Source organism: Penicillium brevicompactum (assembly GCF_028827555.1).
Source record: "Penicillium brevicompactum strain IBT 35665 chromosome Unknown utg000001l_segment0_segment0, whole genome shotgun sequence".
Classification (NCBI taxonomy): Eukaryota; Fungi; Ascomycota; class Eurotiomycetes; order Eurotiales; family Aspergillaceae; genus Penicillium; species Penicillium brevicompactum.
The window spans coordinates 73,432-93,267 of NW_026623203.1; the positions used below are offsets into that span (position 1 = coordinate 73,432).

Genomic DNA, 19,836 nt, shown 5'->3' on the forward strand with positions numbered 1-19,836 from the left:
TTAATTATAATATATAGTTTTTAGAGGGTGATTATATATTAACTTTAGTTAATAACTATATTATAAGCTAATCAAGATCAAGATTATTTTAAGATTTATTAGTTTAAAGGGTAGTAACCTGATATAAAAGTTTATAGTCAAAAACTTCCAAGTGCTTCCTGCATACTGAATATGACAAAAGTAATACAGTAGTAAAAAATAGTAATTTATTAACTTAATTAGCAGGCTTATGTATCCTAGATAGGAAGTGCTTGGTAAAGTTGTGCACCTGATGGGACCATATAGGAGTCCCATTAGAGTGCCAGGGTTTTGGGACCAAGATTTTCTTTAGTCCCATGGGACTAATGGGACCAGGAGTTGGGACCAAAATTTTTTAAGTCCCATGGGACTTGTCGAGGTCTAGTTTGTATAAGCTTAGTGGATACTATAACGCCTATACTTAACACTTTTACCTACCCTCTTAAGCAGTATAGATATAGACTTAGCAATAACCATTCTTAGATAATCTACAATCAACTCAATCTCTTATGGTTACCCTCAGATTACTACCCCCTTCGTGTCTCTCTTTCTGCTATATATAAAACAAAAATGGCTTTTGTCTGTTTATCCAATCGTGTCATCTTTCTCGCACTTTCAAAACAATGTCCTATACCCACCCTTTGATCAATATTTATCTTATATGTTATTTTTATCTCTGTCTTATATTGATTTACGATATATATTTCCACTGTTTTCGCCGCGTCGGGCTTTCCCATGAGGTGCAAGGTATTGTTGATTTCCACTCATGATCACTGATCAACACCCGCACTTTTCAGATCACCAAGAAACCACTAACTTCCTAAGAACCACTGTGGGTCAAAGTCACGTGCATTTCCTAATACCCCAGCACCCCTCGCAACTTTCGATCAAAAATTTATCGATGATATGAACCTTCAATGCTGGGATTAGGGGAAAGAGTTCCCGGGCTTTCGATTAACTATGTAGGTACCTACTAGTACCTAAGTACTACCGTGCCACCCAGGCTCGCGTTCTAACATTTGAAGGTTCTCTATCAGAAAGACAGAGAGGCTCTTTCAAAACCGTCTATCCACATGTGCATGATGATACTTCAAAATTTGATATCTTCCGAGGTTTATTTACCATAGTAATAAAAATTGAAAGAAAGGTTTATTTTTAAATTTTTTTGGGCTAATATCAAGGACCTTGAATGGTATAGCTACATAAATTGCGAGAACCAAAATAATTAATATGAAGGGTGGTTGAATATCAAGATTGATTATTGAAGTTGAATCCTAGAAGCTTTGAGGTAGATGTTGATATTATCCTTAAAGCAGCTCTGAAATAATTACTGATATAGGTAAAATTGTTAGTCAATTGATGCACATGTGTACATAGATAAGCAGTTTGTGTCTTGGGTAGAATCCTGCACATGTGCGTACATCACGACCTGGGCGGAGCATTGGGTTCAATTTTGCCGTTCCTACTGCCCCCCCCCACGCCATCCCCCAAGACGGACAAATCAAAGATCCGAGTCCTCTGCTTGAGCTGCATACGTTCGTGTCTGTGCGTGTAAGACCAGTACTCCTAGTACACGTGGCATGCCGTGTCTTCCCCCACCTGGGCATCCCCTCCAGATGTCCACATGTGCAAGCCTGCGGCTCAACATGTCTGCCAGTCCAAACATCATTACCTACACATGTGTATTTGAAAGATGACCCCCGACTCCCTATGTGCGACTCGGGCTAAGGTTACCATTCATTCGACATAACTTGAAAACTTACACCGGGGCATTTTGCGGTTGCCTTGTCGGGTTCGGTTCCAACGTTACTACCTCCTACCTAGTACCATTGATCACTAGAAGTCCACGTCCAACATTTGAACAATGTGTCGACAAGAATACATGCTGCACAAGTACCGCTGCGGCGGAAAGCCCAGCCACAGAGAAACACTCAGGACAATCGACTGCAACAATAAAGGCAGTCAGGCATGCAATAAGCAAAAGGAAAATCCCCATTGTGTTGGCACGGATGAGCACATAAGATGTGGGACTTGCGAGTTCTGCATGCAAGGCTTGGATGAACTCCAAAAGAAAATGGAGAGGTCCAACCGTCGGAAGGAGACTTTCGAAAGGGCTCTCATTGACTCTGATGATGACCCTTGAAAGGCCCGGGGCTCCCAAGTATGTTTCAAATGTTCCAATGTTGACCCGACTCGAAATTTTCAGCGTACTAAAATTTGCACCGCGCAGTGAATCCACATGTGCATCGCTGGAATCAATATTTTTCGTTTCTTCGTACCATTTTGTGATAGAGATCATGTCACTGACCTACATATGTACTCGTGGTTCCGGTCAATAGCTTCTACTATCAACATTGAACTGAAATGGAATATTTGAATCCTTGTAAGGACGTAAGGACGTGTCTTAAGTCCACAGTCCACGCTACGCTCTCGTTCCAAGGTTGTGATGATAACAAGCTCACAAGTTACATATAGATCTTTGAAATTCATCCATGAATATCCCTCGTAGGAACCTTGCAAAATATCGATCTTTGGATTTCTGTGCCTCGAGTTGACCCTGTGAAGCCATTTAGACATAGTTTTAATGGAGAAATCCAGTTTCTCTTTTAAAATCCTCCCCCTTCAAATGCCCAGGTGTCAACTGGTTGTTTGGTACATACATGTCCAGGTGGGTGTCATTACCCCGCATGTGTGCATCTGGGCAGCATGTGGTTTAGCCTCGAGGTACAATCGCTTCTGCGAACTCCCGCAACATTGAATGTGTTCCAAGGTTTTAACAACAGGTTCTCAACTAGGCACACCTGGGCACTACTCAACTTCATCAGATCTCACCTAGGTGTCCAGTGGGTTTGACGCGCTGAGAGTAATACTCGGATTGTTGTCTTAGCACTTGACAGATTTAGTCATGCCCCCCCAGCAACCTACGAATATTACATGCACTCCGCAGCTATGGCGTCTACGACCTTTCACTCTCCGAACTCTGGCCTCCAGGTTGGTTTGAATTATGGTCAAATTTTTTATTGTGCAGGCATGTTCCATAACACCCTCTGTGTCAACGTGGCTGATAAATAGTCTAGCCGATACCACCTCCGGAGCGGCGAATGACATTTTAGCCCTCAAGCGACTATGGAACGATTTGCATGAAGTGCCCGAACGAGTGAACTCTTTACTAGATCGTCTGACATTAGTCCAGTCAGTGCTAGACGACTTGGAGATGGAGCTCCGCTACGACAGGCGATTCTTCAACGACAACAGTGTCCTTAATCTAAGCATCCGCTACTGCAAAAATGCGAAGGACAAGTTAGACGTGCTCGTGAGTGACTTCCGCCAGCGCGACATGGATAAAGTAGGCCCAACCGCAAACACAGGAAGGGTCAGAGATCCTTTTGGGAAGCGAGTGATACGCCGGCTTGAGGATGACCTACGGGATGCGATGCAGTTTCTAGGCATTGCACAACAGACGTACGCGATGTAGGTTCTCCTCCTGTAACTTTGCAAAGCTCGGATTAACAATCTATACTAGAGCGCTAGCTAGGCAGCAGCCAGCTTTGATTGCCGGTCAGACACAGACAGCGTCGAATGCGGGCCTTAGCATTCCGGGGCAGTCCTCACACAGCACAAATCCAATATCAAGCATGAGTATTGGGAATGATAGTTGCAAAGAGAAGAAAACAGAGGGGTGGGTCGCACCGAACAAAGAGTACCCGTGTCTACCCTGGAAGTACTCAACTTTCGGGAGCTACTCATCGGATTTCTCCATGGTAGATTCAACCGCAACTCCTGCGGGTGAAGAAGGTGAGTCGGGCGAGACAAAGAATTTAACACTCACACTCACACTGTCTAGTCTACCGCGCTCGAATACAGCTACCCGCATGGCTTACCCGGTATGTGTGGGATATATGCGCTAGACAAGCCAGCAATGGATGGACGTACAACCTTCGGCACTGGACAGTAAGGCCGTTTGAAACGGACATCTTTCATGCTGCCTCTGATGGTGATCTATTAGCCATGATTCCTCTTTTCAAGGAGCGCAGGGCATCACTGTATGACCGTGATCCGCGCGGATGGACGTTATTACACGTGAGTAATCAGTCTACCAGCACCACTTGCGGCATCGTACTCTCGCTAAAAGATCGTCGGAGTGGTAGTATGCAGCCTTTAAAGGCGATATTGACACAATCAAATACCTCGTGCGCTTGGGTCTGAGCATACACGAAACGAGTGCCGACGGCTGCACACCACTGTACTATCTCTGTCGAAACAACGACCATGTCGGCGAGATCGTGAGCGTATACCGCTTTATCAAATCCAATGACGACCTATCCGATGCTGCATGCGCCCTATTCCTCCCAAGGAGGGACTACTACAAGAAAAGCTCCCTCCACCACTTTCTTTGGAGCGTACCCAACCTATGGGACTTGGTGAAAGCCGAGTCGCCCCTGGTCACTCTTGACTCACGCTTCACGTCGATCATCTGGGAGTATGTTGACCCCAGAATTATATTGGATATCTTCATTCGCGAAGTGTCCAAAGCCGAAACTGTAAGACGCCAATTAAACGGTGTTACCGAGAGCTCGCTTCACGAGTTTTCAAAGATCTACTTCCATCATGTCGCTGGGTGGCCAAACGCACCACACATGAGAACCAGGTCCTCCGAATGGAGAAAGCTTGCTCGTTGGCTACTCAAAGGATTGCGTCCTAAGGATCTGAGTCGGCAGGGCAACGAAATCTGGGAAGCGACCACCCCACTGTTCGCAGGATTGATGAGCGCGAGATGGCCGACTCCCGTGAAGAAGCGGGAAATCCGACGGAATAATCGTCAGCTCGAGAGCATGTTACTGCTCTGGCTCAAGGATGTCCAAGCTGCGGGTGTAAACCTCGCCTCATACGGGTGGTGGGAGCGGAAGAGATTTGGTGAGAGCTGGGTACTTCAGAATGCTCGCTGGGCTAGTTTAGCATATGACGGGAAAGGGCCACGATTGAAGTCCATTTCCACTGGAAATCTTCCACAGGACTGGAAGCTAGTTTGGAATTGGCACGAGGAATTTACATGGCTCAGGGAGCCTGTGGTCAGTGTGTTTTTTCAATGGGCTGAGCGCCCGCCGCCTTTGATGCCGGGTTCATGGCAGAGTGACGACGAGCTCTGAAATCTGGAACGAAGACGAAACTTACATAGTTATCTCTTCGATATAAAGACCCAGTATTCTATCAAGGTAATTGTAAAGAGTATCTAGTCTTACGAGAGCAATAATTAGTAGAGGACCGGGAGGGATTATAGGAGAATTCCAAGGTTAGGACTAGACCGAATAACCGTATTCCCTTACGTACTACCAACCACCTGGGCAAATGCACATGCACATGCATACATGTGCCCCTCGAGGGCTTGGAAATATCATTTGAACATTGATTTGAATCTTAACATCCATTGAAAGGACTGCCCTACAACACCTAGGGATCGAATATTGTACAAGAATTTTGGAAACAGGTATCCGGTATCAAGGCAAGAATGTCTACTCAGAATCAGGCTCCACATCAAAACCGCCCGCAAAATCCTCGTTCATCGCATCGGGATTCAGATTCGCAGTGTCGGGCGAAGCACCGAGTTTATCATCAGCCTTGCTATGGGAAACAGTGCGCCATCCGGCTGGGCCGTGACTAGACCTCCACACAACCCGCGGGTTACCCGTTACGGGTTACCCAAAACCCGCTAAGAAACGGGTTTACGGGTTACCAATCCGACCCGCGGATTAGGTCACGGTTCCAGTTTTGAAATCCGCTGGGTTATGTGGGTAAAATAGGTTAGTTAAATAAGATAAATAGGAAATATATAAATTATATATAATTTAATTATATTTTTGTATATTTTGTTTATATATTAAATAAAAGATATTAGGATTATTTAATAATTGGAAATTTAAAATTAGATTGAGGTTTTAATAAAATATTACTAATTCTGAATATTAATTAGTACTTTATAAAATCATCTTTTCTAATTTATTTATAGGTTCTCTTTATTTATTATTAGGATTATAAAAGAAGAGATAGTTTAATAATCTTTTTATTTTTTTTTATATATATAAAGCTTTATTTAATAATAATAGTTAGATATCTTTTTAAAAGCTTCATAAATTTATTCTTTCTTTTTTTATCTTTATTAATAGGTTCTATTAGTTTTTAAAAAGATTAATTTTTCTTTTTTTATCTTATTTATATATCTTATTTAATTAAATATATATTATAGAATATAAGATCTTTAATAATATTTATATTTAATAAGTTATATTAATAATAGTAAATATTATAAATTAAATTAAATAGATATTTAATTTTAATATTAATTATAAAGATTATAAAAATATTATAAATAAGATTTATAAAAATTAAGAATTTAATCTTATATTTCTTTTACTATTAATAAATACTTTTTAATTTTACTATTAATAAATACTTTTTAATTTTACTAATCCTAATATATATTAGTAATATTAAATTTCAATAAAAAAAAGATATATACTAAGCTAGATATATTATATAAACTTATTATTCTCTTTTTTAATTTAATATCTAAAACTAATTATTAAATCAAGATTTATATTAATATTTTTAATAAGATTAGATTTGTTAGAAGGGAGTTCCTATCATTAGTAGATCACATGACCGTGACCCTCCTACCTATTAGTTCTCACTCCTCCATAGCTTCTCTCTTCTTCTTTCTTTCTCTTCAGACACACAAATACTATTCTCCAAATAGCCTCCTTTTCTTCCTACCTACAATCTTATAGACCTTCCAAAAGATTATAAGTCCTTTAGCACACTATTAATTAACCATCAACCGCTAAAGCTTTTACCCCAACTCTATACACCAAGCCAACCAATCAACCCCACCAAAGCTTCCCCGCTTTAACAACAACCCTAACGAATCAGAAGGATCACCTATCTACAACAATCATCCTAAGAGATTATCTCAATACCAGATCTACCTTCCTAATCCAATAATCTAATATCTTTATTGTTATTAAATCCTCCCGTTTCGATAATATCTCTATTATTATCAATCCCTACAATCCCCGCTAATACCTCGTTGCCCTACTAATTCCTCGTGTTTCGCCATGACAACATTTCTATCGCTTCTCTATCAAATCCTCCAATTCTATTGTACTAGCAATCCCTATACAAATTAAGAGTTAGTATAATTTCTTCACATCTTATAATTACAAACTCTTCTTCTAATAAGTAGCTTTTACCAATAAACAATAGCTAGATTTCCATTACAACAGTTTAACATAATAACGATATCATAACATATTTACTAATCCTTATATATATATAATATAACCATTAATAGCTACAACTATCCAAGGTTATAAAAAGTCCTATTATTATAACTTCGTCGTTATTTAAATCACCTCGCGTTTTAACAACCTATTTCCTACTCTTAATCCCTAATTTCAATCTAATTATATAGTCTATATCTATCAAAGATATATTTCTATCTCTTAATATATCTAAAATCCTTTTTTCTTTTATTAAATTATCTGCTAGTAATTACAAGCTCTATATTAACTTAGTAAATAAAAAGCTTAAATCTATCAAAATATAGACTATGTAATTTAAATCGAACCTCTTTATTTCTTCTATCAATATCTATTACTTCAAGAACGTCCCCAAATTTCACGAAGAGCCTAACTAAATAAACTAGTAGATTAAATTTCTAGATATTTTAAATATACAAAATAACGCGTTTAAAGATATTATATTAGATATTATTAGTCCTTTTATATAATCACGTTTTATATCTATTAATAATAATATTATTAAACGTAAATACTTCCTTAGAAAGATAACTAAATCCTAACTTATCAATTTTAATAATTCTAAAAAAGATATTGATACTTTAATTATATCTAATCTTAATAAAGTTTAAAAATCCTTAGATAAAATTAATAACAAGATTTAAAATGGTTTCTAATAGAACTAGAGTATTTAGGTTATTACTTATTCCCAAATTATAAATTATTTTAATATCTATATAGATATTAATATCAAATTAATAATTTTAATATATAATATACCCTTTAAAACCTTTATTATCCTTAAGAAACTCTATAGATAAAGATTATCCTAAATAATTATATAAAGATTCAAAATATAAAATAAGCTTTATTATAAAGATAATAATACCACTAACTTTATAAATAAGTTCTAAAAAGTACTTTACAACTATAAAAAGATTATTATATTAAATAAGATCTTCTTTAAATAAGAATATACAACTTTTATAATCGTAATCATATTAAATCCCTACTATAATATTTTTATCTAGATATTCAAATCGACGAATATATATACTATATATTAGGAATTCTATACTTTCAAAATAACTAATAAATCAATCTAATACATTTATTCTAATAATAATAAATCAACAAATCTTCCTTTCACAAACTCGACAACCATTAGGATCTCTCTAGAGAATATTCCACCGTCTTTAGATACTTTTTTATCTAAAGATAATAAAAGGAATATTAAAAATAAAGGTAAAGAATCAACTCTTCTAAAATCTAAGAAATATAAAAATAACAAGAATATTTATTATTATTAATATCACAAATCTTAGGATATTTATAAACCCAAAGATTACTATCTAAAGAAAAAGGAATCTAATAATTCTAGCAATTTAATAAATACGATAACCACTGTATCTATAAAAGCCTCTCTCGTATATAATATATAAGCTAACATAGTAGTTATTAATCTAGTATTCGTTTATTACAATAACCTTTAGACACAGCAAGTCAGTATTTAGGTGTTAAAGAATACTACTATTTCTCTATCGTCGTCTAACGAATTTAATTAGATAATCAATTCTAGCATTTCCAAGTATATAATATCTTTCTAATTAATTTTTATTAATTTTAAATCTTATCATATACCTATTATTATTATAATAAATTAATATTTCTTTATTAAAAGCTTTAATAATATTGTTCTATTTATTTGAGATCCTATAGCTTAAGATCTTAAAAGACTGCTTCTTTAAAAGGTCTAGCTTGTCCTAAAATTGAATAATAATCTAATCTCTATCTCCGCACTTGATAAATAAGATTATCAAACTAGCTTTAGGATTAAAAAGGCTATTTTCTCATGTAAAAATAGGTCTAAAATTATAGACCTATATACTATTAATCTTATTAAAGATCACTATTAGCTTAAATATCTAAGGGGTTTATTAAATTTAGTGAAATACTTTATTTGTATTATATAAATAATCTATTTGCCTTTAATTAATCTACTTTTATCTAAAGATCTTATTAATGATCTAGAAGATAGTTTTTAGATCTAAAATAGTTAAGCTATCGCAAATATAATAAATATAATTGTTTTTATTTCTATAGATATTAATGTTATTAAGAAATACAAGAATAACCTTATTTCTATTGATTTAATCTATTATTATATTTATTATACTAGTAAGGATTAAGTTTATAAGATAGAGTATAATACTATTAATATAACCCTTAAAAAGGATAAGGATATTATCTATCTCTATATTCTTTATATTAATACTAAAAGCTATTAGCTTTTATATGATAAAGAATATCAAATTTATACTAAACTAGATGATTTATTATATTTTAATATCTAGAAACCCTATTTTTATATAGGCTATAAATATAAGATCTACTTTATAATGATTTCTAATAATACCTTCTATTATATATAAGTTTTTATAATAAAATTAATAATTAAAATCCTTTTAAATTTATAAAAAGTGGTTAGTTTTTTAGACTAGTAGTTTAAGATTAAGATTAAATAGATTTAAAGAGATAATATCCTTGTTTATAAGCCTATTTAGGTTTTTTACAAGTATTATGATATTATTATATCTCCGATATCCCTATATACAAAATAGCTAAATAACGTTGTCAAATAGTCCAATAGATATTTAGTAGAATCTATAATTATTATAATAATTAAAAATCAGCTTTTAAAGTATCTTTAGTTATTTATTTTATAAAAAGTAAATTATATAATCAATTAATTATACTATTTGTAAATTAATATAACCTTATATAAAGCTTTCTATAGCTATAAGCTAGATATCTCTTATCTCTAGATATTAGGTTACTAGATTTGATATTATATTAATAAAGAATAATATATTAATAAACTTGATTCTTATATAAATAAGGGCTATTTGATTAGTTACGATATTAGGAATTACTATATAATCTATAATATCTATATAAAGAAGATAATTTACTTTTGTAATATTATTTTCAATAAAATCAAAGAAGCTAGTTTATCTAAGTCTTAATATAATACTAAATTAGGAAAATAAGTATATAGAGATCAATTTACTTTGATTCTATTTAAATACTTCTCTATAAAGATTATAAGATTTATTTCTATTAATTTTCTAATAGATAGTTAGCTATTTACTAATTTTGCAATTTCTAGACCTCTTTTAATTCTTATAAGATCTAAATCGCTTTTAATTCCTCTATATCCTTAATCTCTACTAATTCTTATATATCTACTTTCTCTACTGATTTAAATAATTTTAAAATCTCGAATTTACTCTACAACAACTTGGGCTTACCAAATGGCAGCCCTTTTCGGCCTCGAGTTACGCCTGTTCCGGCCGTCATCTGGTAACACGTGACAACGCTGTCCTGACACGCCCATGTTTAGCTATCACCACGCACCATTTAGACCCACTCACACGAGACCCCCGCCCCACCTACAATCGTTCAGTTCAGTTCCTGTACCTCAGCAAAGGCCAGTCTTGGCTCGGCGTTCGCGAAGGCGCCAAAAATGGCCTCACTGTCTCAGCACCTGGTCAAGATGCTATCTGCCCGCCATGGCTCCTTTCTCTTCCGTATATTTTCCTTGCTCCCCCAGCTCTCCCTCTCACTCCACCGAGACTACTTATCTGCCCATCGCCTGTTCTCTTCTCTTCTTCGTGTTTCCTTGATCTGTCATTTCTGCTCGCTCAGCCGTCGGTGCACTGTCCCAAAAACATAACACAGTTACCGACCGTCTACTCTTGATCTACCAGCCACTTCATTTTATTCTCATTCCTCTGCCTCCGAACCCTCGCCGTCCCTTCAATCCCGCCGAGTTTGACGATGAAGCGTTCTCGACGCCAGCGGACTAGAAAGCCGGAAAGCGACTCTGGCGAGGATGACATCATTGCGGCTACTTCTAGCGATTCAGAGCAGGGCGATGCTACATATGAGACGGATCTGACGGAGCTAGAAGACGTTTCCAGCCCACGAAAACGTCTCCGACACGAGGAAAACTTTGCCTTGGAGCCAGAGGCCTCTTATGACGCTGAAGAGCTCTACGAGGACCCACTGGATGAGGGTGGGGTTGATCTCTCTGAAATCCCCGAGGATTTCGACAAAGCACCGGGTACTATTGAACGACGAGAGCGGATTGAGAGTCGGTGGAAAAGGTGAGTGACCCACTGAGGTACATCGCTACCGGAGACCTTGACGGGGAGATGCCTAACGTAGGTATAGGTACTGTGTTAGCCAAGTGCGAAATAGGCCCAATGAGCCAAAATGGCGCGAGGCTGAGGAGGCGCTGCGCCAGGCGTCGAACAACACTATGTATCGTTTCTTACGCTGGTGCCTCCAGCTCGAGCGAGGCGAGAACGGTCGGCATATTAAAGGCATCAACAAAGCTAGCACACTCGAGACAGACTGGAAAAACCTTCGTCTGTACTATCAGAAGCTCACCAAGATTGTGATCAATGATGAAGATGGCTCAGAGATACGAAGGGTCGTTATGCCTCCAAATTTATCCCAATCTAGCTTGATGTCCTTGACTTACCATTAATTATAGGGTATGAAGTACCTGGTCCAGGAATTTTGCTTGGACACGCAGCCTGGAAAGAAGACGCCGGTTTATATCGAGGATATCGGCCCGTTTAATGAAACGATCTTATCGACACAGGAGAAAAAGTTCCATCTAGGATTTCAACGTATCCAAGTGTGTCTGTTCAACTCTCTCGGTATCTTTACGCTGCACCGGAAAAGCGCTCTGTTGAGTCTGCAGTTCAAGGACCTGCAGATCTCCCTTCAGAAGGATCCCCGTGGAGGCCCACCCGTCCCTATGATCGAACTTACCCCCGAAGGAACTAAAAAGTTCCTCGGTCTTACCAAATTGTACGGCAAGCGCAATTTTGCCTCTCCCTCTCAACTCCCCATTCACCCCCGGATATATCATATCTCTTGAAACCTTCTTGTCATCTCCCGAATGGCTGACTAGTGTGATACAGCTAACCCATCAACAGAACTACTTTTGCACTTCCCGAGATCGTTTACGGGCCGTCTTTGGTGATATGCCCGCACACATTGCTTTTTGGCATCCTGTTTCACGCGCGGGCGTTCCGGAATCAGGGGCTGACTTCGAAGGCTCAGCTGCGGAAACTTTTCATCAGCAAAGGCTGTGAGCAGCTTCTGGTGCCTTTAGATCCGAAAAAGTCTGAGTGGTATATCTTTTGCAAAACGGAGTTGGTCAAGGGCGTTCCAACTATTAAACGGACTATACAGATGCCTAAGTCTGCGATTTCCACCTTACTGGTCACATTTGGCGAGATTCGCGGATGGAAAGGGGCATTTCACGCCCATCAGTTCCGGTATGGAAGTGGTAAAGTGATCAACGAGAGTGGTGAGTTCTTCCGTAATATTGTGAATTTGATCTGTCTTATCAATTGAGTGGCTGATGTAGTCCGCAGGGTGGGTGAGCAAGGAACAACATATGTTGATCATGAAGCATGCCAGCCCCCGCACCTTTCTCAACCACTATCATCCCCTGCAAATCGACACTGACATGGTCCGGGTGATCTGTGGCCTTGACCCGGATGTGGAACTGATGCGAGCTGTCACACGGCAAAGCCGTTGGCGAGACACGCGACGCCCACGCTACTTGACTGATCAACAAAGGGCAGAGGTCGAAGAACATCCTGAGTTGGAAGAGGCACGGCGCAACCTAGGTAATATCCGCGCGCAGTACGAGGAGACCCAGGAACCCGGTCTGCTTCCTAGACTCCAGCAACGGGAGAAGGAGGTGAGGAATACGCGAAAAAGGTTGCACCGGAGCTTACGGCATGAGATCCGAGAGAAATTTGATGAAGAGCAAGCCTTCCTGGATATCGAGGCGCAGCTGTCGGGTACCGCAGTTAAGGAAGAGAGCGAAGACTCACCTTTGGAGGACACCATGCACCCCCTTCAGTTACATCTCGTGCAGAGTCTTTTTTCCTATCCCGCTTCTAACTCGTTAGAGGATGAGTGGAATCGGCGCGATACGGGTACTGCATCGGTTGTCCAGTATTGTGACGTCCTTGAAGGAGGCCCATTGAGGGGCCGGCCTAAAAAGAAAGCTCCTAAATCTGCCTCGCCAACTGGACCGATAGCCCAGTCGAAGGATTTTCAGCAGACCCGAAGTGATATCGACTCATGCAAGGTGCCTGCCCCTGTACGTGGCAAGCCGTTACATGCCACCAGGGAATACCTTGAAACTGCTAAGCAGCCAGAGGCATGCTTTCAATGCTTCGCAAATGAAGGGCTTCCGGACAAGGTTCGCTTTCAGATGTTTCATGATTCTGGGTGTGTTACGCGCCACTTTGATGCTATTCATCTTAAAGAAGAACCATTCAAATGCAACTGGTGTGAAGTAGGCCTGCTACATCGAATGGCGTTCCAGCGCCATGCTTCTGACGTGCATCGCGTGCGGAGTCGCTGGCGGTGCCCGAATCCGATGCAGGGACTTCAAAAACAAGAATAGGCCGGCCATGAATGAATGAAGCCATTGACTCGGTATCCCTTTATTTCCAATTTGGAATGGAATCGCATTTGCCGTATCCAGTGAGAATATAGACCAGAGAAGTTCCATACGGATCCAGCGCGCGAGGAGAACGAGCACGAGCAGGGGGTAAATGAAGCAATTTACAACATCCGTCAGGAAAAGTACGAACAATCTCGGAGATCAATCAAGATGTATTTCAAGTTAGATCTTTGTTTGGTCCTTAAAAATGATGCAGCAGCGAGTCCTCGGGACAGGCCTCTAGAAAGTCGAGATTGTCCTGCAAGCGCTCCCATAGCCTAATATCATTTCCAGCGATTTCCCGAAAAGGCAAATCATCCTTTCGCGGAAATGCGTTGGCTTTCGGCACATATTCCAATCGGCCCCAAGCGATACTTGGCTGGCGCCCGCGATATGTAAAATCCCCGTATGCCATGATTTGTAGTTCTGGAAGTCCGTCTGGACCGAATGCCCATTTCGCAAACTCAATAATTGAAGGCAACGAGTCCGAGAAAATTAAGTCAGCCCTTTCAGTCGTCGCTTCGTACTTTACGTCAAAATTGAATAGCCCTGTCTGACGAACATGTAAGAAGGTAATCTTTGGCCGCAAGAGTGAATTCCTCAGCGAATTCAGCTGTGAGTAGAATGACCGTCAGCTCCAGTGATAACGCCCAGATATAACGAGCCTCACCAATTCCTGTGTTTTGCAACAGATACCTATGGAATGAACGGAATCCAAACCCCACAAGGTGTCTAGCTCAGGGTCACAGCGGCTCTCGTAAAGGGTGGTTTGCTGATAGATAAACCTTTGCAGCGACGGTTTCTGATGATCGATAGAGAGCCAAAAATCATTCGCTTGCTCTTTCAGAGGCCGGCAGAGAATGAAAAGATCCCGCAGCCCACGAAAAGATCGCAGAAATAGGATCAGTGGCATGACATCAGTCTGCTCTACGTAAGCTCCTGTGAGGTTGACTTCGAGACATTTTAGCTGCACACTCTGTGACGAGTGCGCAAGCGACATAAAGAGTTCATTCATCCTGAAGCAGTCCCGTAACTTCAAAGAGGTCAACTGAGAAAAATTGAGCATTGTCATCATGTCATCAATTCCGTTTTGAAAGGAGACGAACGAAAGCTCCAGGTTTCTGAGGGAACTAAAAAGAGGACATCCAGTGCCAGGGAGTGAATCGAGCAGTTCATGAATGAAGAAATTCCGCTTATCAATTCGTTCCCAGTCGTCACGATCACCAAAAGGATCCTGCCGATGAAAAGCAATTTTTTTCAAGCTGTGTGCATTTCGCTGCAGAAGTTTGCCAATGGTTGTTTCGTGTCTATGATCCGCAGGAACAAAGTAAGCAGAGTGTAGACAGTCGAGTTCCTCCAAGCCATTCAGAGACAAAGAAAGGTCATGTACACAGCTGGAATCGCTGATAATTGATAATGACCCTAGTTGGGGTTGTCTTACTGACAAGGATCGGATGACTTTCTTCGGCACACATGTACCGAGATTCCAACTGACTCGTCAGCTTGAAAATCCTCACCCTAAAATAAGAAGATAGTGATACCTGAACATTTGAAGTTGTCCTTCGGGAATACACTCAAGGAGAGGTATTAAATGGGATTCTAGGTTCATCATAAGCCCATCGTGGGTTGGCACAGTTGCCGAAGTTGTGCTTTCTGTCCGTGCATCCCAGTCCATAACGGCACCCTCCAACTCAATGCCGATTGAAGCAGTAACAGTTTCGCTCGAGTCGATATCAAGATCTTCACTAGAGAAACTATCCGTGCTGACAGCTCTATTCAACTCAACCACACCATCATCACTCCCCTCAGAAGCTTCATCTTCCAAGTCGCTCTCTTCAGAACAGCGTGTGCGGAGACGCCGATGAAAGGGGGCGGCTACTTCGAGACTCTTCACGAAACGTACATGGCGAGCGCTGTACTTCAGGATAAGGCCCGTCTTCAGATTTGAGATATCCCATTCGCTGGAGGATAGTGTAATCGATTTGTATATAATTGGCGTTATTGAATGGAGGAGATGCTTCGACACTTGTGAAAGACTGAGTAAATCGCGTTTTTGTCGGATCTATCCTGTTTGATTATTTGTTCTTTCCGATGGATCCTCAGAAGAACTTACGTGGTCAGCGATTAGCAGAACGACTTCTGCGGGTATTCTGTCCAACATTCTCGCATGAGTTGGGGGATGGGTGTTACAACCGTGAGTGCGGGGCAGGAAGATTTGTCTTCAGCGCTTACACACCAAAACTATCGGCTAGTTATGACTGCATTAGCGCACATTAGTCAGTGACTTCAGTCTGATCTCCACATATACGAAAGATGGTATCAATTTGATGAAAAAGGCACGCGAATATAGTAGGTTGTGTGAAGCAGACGTCTGCGTCGGGATTCGGGTTCGGGAAACGGGCCAAGTATTTATCCTATCGGCGGATGCCTCGGGATTTTGGGGATTTCTTGGGTCGCAAGTAGTATGCAGGCAGAAACAAGTCACATGACCAAGGCTAACGTTTCTAGGCCTCCTACATATTATCCGACCCCATTTTTAATTATGGATCAAGACCTGGAGGAGGCTGAAGAAGGTATTATAAGGAAACCAATCGAGGCAAATCTTCTAGCTTAACTACTATGACTGAAATTAATTTCCCGGGTGTGTCTTGCTAAGACTGGCTTGCGTACCCATGGGCACGTGATCTCATTTCAATGTCCCAAGATACTTTCAGCGCTCTAGGCTCTTCTATGAAGAATAAAGGCTCATAGGGAAGCACATAAGAGATTGAACAAGTGGAAACTGACATGATGGTTTTCTTCCAAGAACGAGATAAAACTGGAACAACGTATGAAAGTCTTTAGGTGCAATGATACGTAGTGAATCATTAGCGCATAGATGGTGCCTATTCCATTGGCAACCCGTAAAAGCTCGACGATTGCATCCGCTTGTTCTGAATCTAACGGATATTCCGAGAGAGTCCAGTAAAGCTTGTTCAAACTCACATCTCGAAGTTGGTCCAATCCATGTCTAGTAGCGAAGTCAAACAAACGAGCATGCACCAGCAGTGTCTTGGGATGTTTGCACAGGTGGTTTCCATCTCCACAATGCGGCAAAGATATCGAATTGTCGGTCTTCACCTGGATATCTTCATGACTCGCAAAATAATTATTTTTCAAAGGAAGTAGATCCTGCGTTGCAATATCGATTTCATCTTCGCATGAAGCATGACTCGATTTATCGGCTGCTGGAATAAGGACAGAGTAGTCCCCACTGTGAAGGTACTGAAGGATATGGCCAAAGATATCCTCAACATCGTCGTCAACCACATAAATTATTTCGGGCGAACTTTTGTAACGACACTGGAGGCTTTGGATTATCCCACTAGGCGCAGCGAATTTCTTCCCATTGGGGCCAACCTCCAGGTATGCGAGGGGGGGATATAAAGTGACTGGGTGTTTTTAGATAACGCTTCCAGAGGAAAAGAAAGCGTACTTACTCTGGCCGTACTTGAACCATAACGAGATCATCCGTCGGTGTTATCAACTAAACTCGAGGCATCACTATATACAGGAGGGAGCATCGAAAGAAGTGAGCAATGTGAGTTTAAATAATTATCAGTGGCTAACACATGTGTCGTGTGATTGGCCCAGTACGCTGACTCAGCATGCTGGGAGCAAGGCCACGAAATTGATAATCTCTTTCGTGGTCCGAAATCTTCTCCCCGCTCAAACGTCCAGCCCGCTACCTGCGTCATTTGCTAGCGGGAAAAGGGGGTATCCAGGACCCATACGAGCATAGAGGTTGAGATTGATCTTGCTGTAAGAAGCTCGCCCGTCTTACCCTCCGTATCAAACTGGAGGGTTTAAGCACCCCCTTAGGGACGTTTACCAAGAGGTCGAGGCTAAATGAGCTTTACGATGGATTCAGGCTGGGCAGGCGCTTCTTGTGCAGTATTATACATTGGGGGGTGGCAAGTCTGGGGACATGGAGCTTTAATGGATGTAGGAAGAGCGTTTTCTGGCCTGTGTTGTCCTCAGGCTGACAGAGACACAACCCCACTGCCTTAAGGCCAGTCATGTAATAGAGCTGTGGAGCCGTGTCCAGGCGGGCTTTGAGTCTGGAGATGTGGGTCCGTGGTTTGGGAGCTGTGGTGGGAAGGCTTTGGCTTTAGGCCCCGAGACCTAGAACAGTTGATTCGAGGCCGCAGATTGAGGGCTGTGGACGTGGATCCACTTTGGACGTACGTCCACAGCTCTAGGTCTGCACCAGCCTTGAATCTGTCAACTGGCGGCCTGTATGGCCGTGTAGCCATGGGGGCCACAGGTCCGCTGACTACCGTCTATATGAGACACAGATCTTTGGATCGAAATCTAAAGATGCATACATTCAATGGTTCAAGTCTGCTTGCGTTTCGCCGGCCGATGATCATCGCGGTCGGCTTGGAGTGCCCGTGTGATGGAATCCACTGTCTCTTCATTTACAGCCAGGTCGTCGCCGAATGTCACAAAAACCGTGTTCGTGCCGTCGGCAATTGCCGCATCGAAGCACTGCCCAGGGGGAACCTGCCGTAGATTCTGGTCATAATAGGTTGCCTTGCGTGCTCGCGCCTGCTTGGCTGCCATCCGCCCCACTGGAGATGGGTCCGATCGCTCAACCACCATTTTGTGGATCAAGCGATTCCATTCGCCCTGTTCATCACGTGCACGGAACATGATTGTTACCTCAGGGCGCTTGGTGGTGTCGTTCGCTCCTTGTCCTCGTCCGGAAGATCGGTCTTGTTTCCCCAACGGCTCCTCTGGCCTGGCTATGTTCATTCGTGGTGACGACGAGGGACGCTCCGTCACATTGTCCTGCTGTGGAGCATCTGCGACGACGTGAACGTGCGGAGATGCGTCTGGCGATATAGACTCCGACTGTCGTGCTTCCTGTTCGGCCTGGATATTTGCCATCCCATTGCGTCGAGAGCTCTGATCGATAGAGCTCGGAAATTCTGGCTGCGGGTCGAACTCGGCTGAGCCCAAGGATTCTTCCGGTCCTGCCTGCTGCCGGTCCCGAGTCTGTCCAACTTGACTAACCATGGGCCATGAACTCTGTTCTTCATTCATTCCTGACAAAGGACGACGCTGTGCCTCGAGGAAATTAATCTCAGTAGTAGGTCTTGCTGTCGGTTCCTGGGCGGCCGTTTGTAGCAGTGCGTTTATATCCTGCTCCAGAGTTTCCTGGGCCGGTATGGATAGCTTTGGCGTTTTTTGACGCTGCTGTGTCGGGTCATATGGTGTACCCACAATCCTAGATGGCCCCGATTCGATCCTGGATCGCCTACGTCCTTCTAACGTATCCAGTGCCTTTTGAACTTCTTCCGCCGGAGAAGGTGGCGCTGCTGTTTCTGTGGCTTCGTCCTCTTGTTCGCTTGCATGCTCTCCCATGTTAGCATCTTCCAGGGACTCCCTCCCAGCTATGCTCTCTTCCCTCCCTCCTCGCGGCTGCTCGTCCTCGAATCCTAACTCAGCGTGGCTTTCTAATTCTTCATTTTCGCTGAAACTTTGCTCCTCCTCAATAGGTTCACCGTGTTCAAGTTCATCGGCTACCGACGGGTCCATATCAGGAAGACCCTGCTCATTTTCACCTATTATACTCATCCTTCCAGATGATCCGGATTCGGTCTCGGCGATCGGTTCCAATGCCTCTTTCATGCCGCTACCTTCCGAATAAACGCGGTCGATTTCCATGCCAGACTGGGGAGGTAGTGTTGACAAGTTTCTGGAAAATGTCGAATGACGGTCGGCACGTGAGGAGTGGTGCCTCCTTTGCTCTCGTTGCTGTCGCCTCCGAAACTTCTTTGCTCGCTTCTGTTGGCGTCGCTCGTGGCGTGCATCTTTCAACTGTTGCCTTTCTAGGCTGCTTGCCTGTTCGGCTCCTATGCCCGCAACCCCTATCTCTTCTGCCCCTTCATCCTGCGGCGAACGATTGTTGGGGACAAAAAGCGGAGACATCGGCAA

General features: G+C 41.7%; 7 protein-coding genes across 7 annotated transcripts; 5 read left to right on the forward strand and 2 right to left on the reverse strand.

Moving 5' to 3' along the window:
- Positions 1–3,022: 3,022 nt before the first annotated feature.
- On the forward strand, positions 3,023–3,493 carry N7506_000018 (uncharacterized protein; the record flags this gene model as incomplete). Its single annotated transcript, XM_056949314.1, has 1 exon — positions 3,023–3,493. The coding sequence occupies one exon, from the start codon at positions 3,023–3,025 to the stop codon at positions 3,491–3,493; it is 471 nt and encodes a 156-aa protein (XP_056815229.1).
- Positions 3,494–4,026: 533 nt separating this feature from the next.
- N7506_000019 (ankyrin repeat domain-containing protein) lies at positions 4,027–5,165 on the forward strand (the record flags this gene model as incomplete). The annotated part of the gene is made up of 2 exons (XM_056949315.1): positions 4,027–4,098; positions 4,167–5,165. The coding sequence occupies 2 exons, from the start codon at positions 4,027–4,029 to the stop codon at positions 5,163–5,165; spliced, it is 1,071 nt and encodes a 356-aa protein (XP_056815230.1).
- A 5,671-nt stretch (positions 5,166–10,836) lies between these two features.
- Positions 10,837–11,148, forward strand: N7506_000020 (uncharacterized protein; the record flags this gene model as incomplete). The annotated part of the gene is made up of 2 exons (XM_056949316.1): positions 10,837–11,024; positions 11,052–11,148. 2 exons carry the CDS (start codon positions 10,837–10,839, stop codon positions 11,146–11,148), a joined length of 285 nt encoding a protein of 94 aa, XP_056815231.1.
- A 2-nt stretch (positions 11,149–11,150) lies between these two features.
- N7506_000021 (DUF3435 domain-containing protein) lies at positions 11,151–13,815 on the forward strand (the record flags this gene model as incomplete). The annotated part of the gene is made up of 5 exons (XM_056949317.1): positions 11,151–11,479; positions 11,547–11,808; positions 11,872–12,194; positions 12,323–12,699; positions 12,767–13,815. The coding sequence occupies 5 exons, from the start codon at positions 11,151–11,153 to the stop codon at positions 13,813–13,815; spliced, it is 2,340 nt and encodes a 779-aa protein (XP_056815232.1).
- Positions 13,816–15,367: 1,552 nt separating this feature from the next.
- Positions 15,368–16,015, reverse strand: N7506_000022 (uncharacterized protein; the record flags this gene model as incomplete). The annotated part of the gene is made up of 2 exons (XM_056949318.1): positions 15,368–15,916; positions 15,968–16,015. 2 exons carry the CDS (start codon positions 16,013–16,015, stop codon positions 15,368–15,370), a joined length of 597 nt encoding a protein of 198 aa, XP_056815233.1.
- A 6-nt stretch (positions 16,016–16,021) lies between these two features.
- N7506_000023 (Transcription factor MADS-box) lies at positions 16,022–16,343 on the forward strand (the record flags this gene model as incomplete). Its single annotated transcript, XM_056949319.1, has 2 exons — positions 16,022–16,048; positions 16,122–16,343. 2 exons carry the CDS (start codon positions 16,022–16,024, stop codon positions 16,341–16,343), a joined length of 249 nt encoding a protein of 82 aa, XP_056815234.1.
- Positions 16,344–18,231: 1,888 nt separating this feature from the next.
- Positions 18,232–19,830, reverse strand: N7506_000024 (uncharacterized protein; the record flags this gene model as incomplete). Its single annotated transcript, XM_056949320.1, has 1 exon — positions 18,232–19,830. One exon carries the CDS (start codon positions 19,828–19,830, stop codon positions 18,232–18,234), a length of 1,599 nt encoding a protein of 532 aa, XP_056815235.1.
- Between the last annotated feature and the right edge of the window lie 6 nt (positions 19,831–19,836).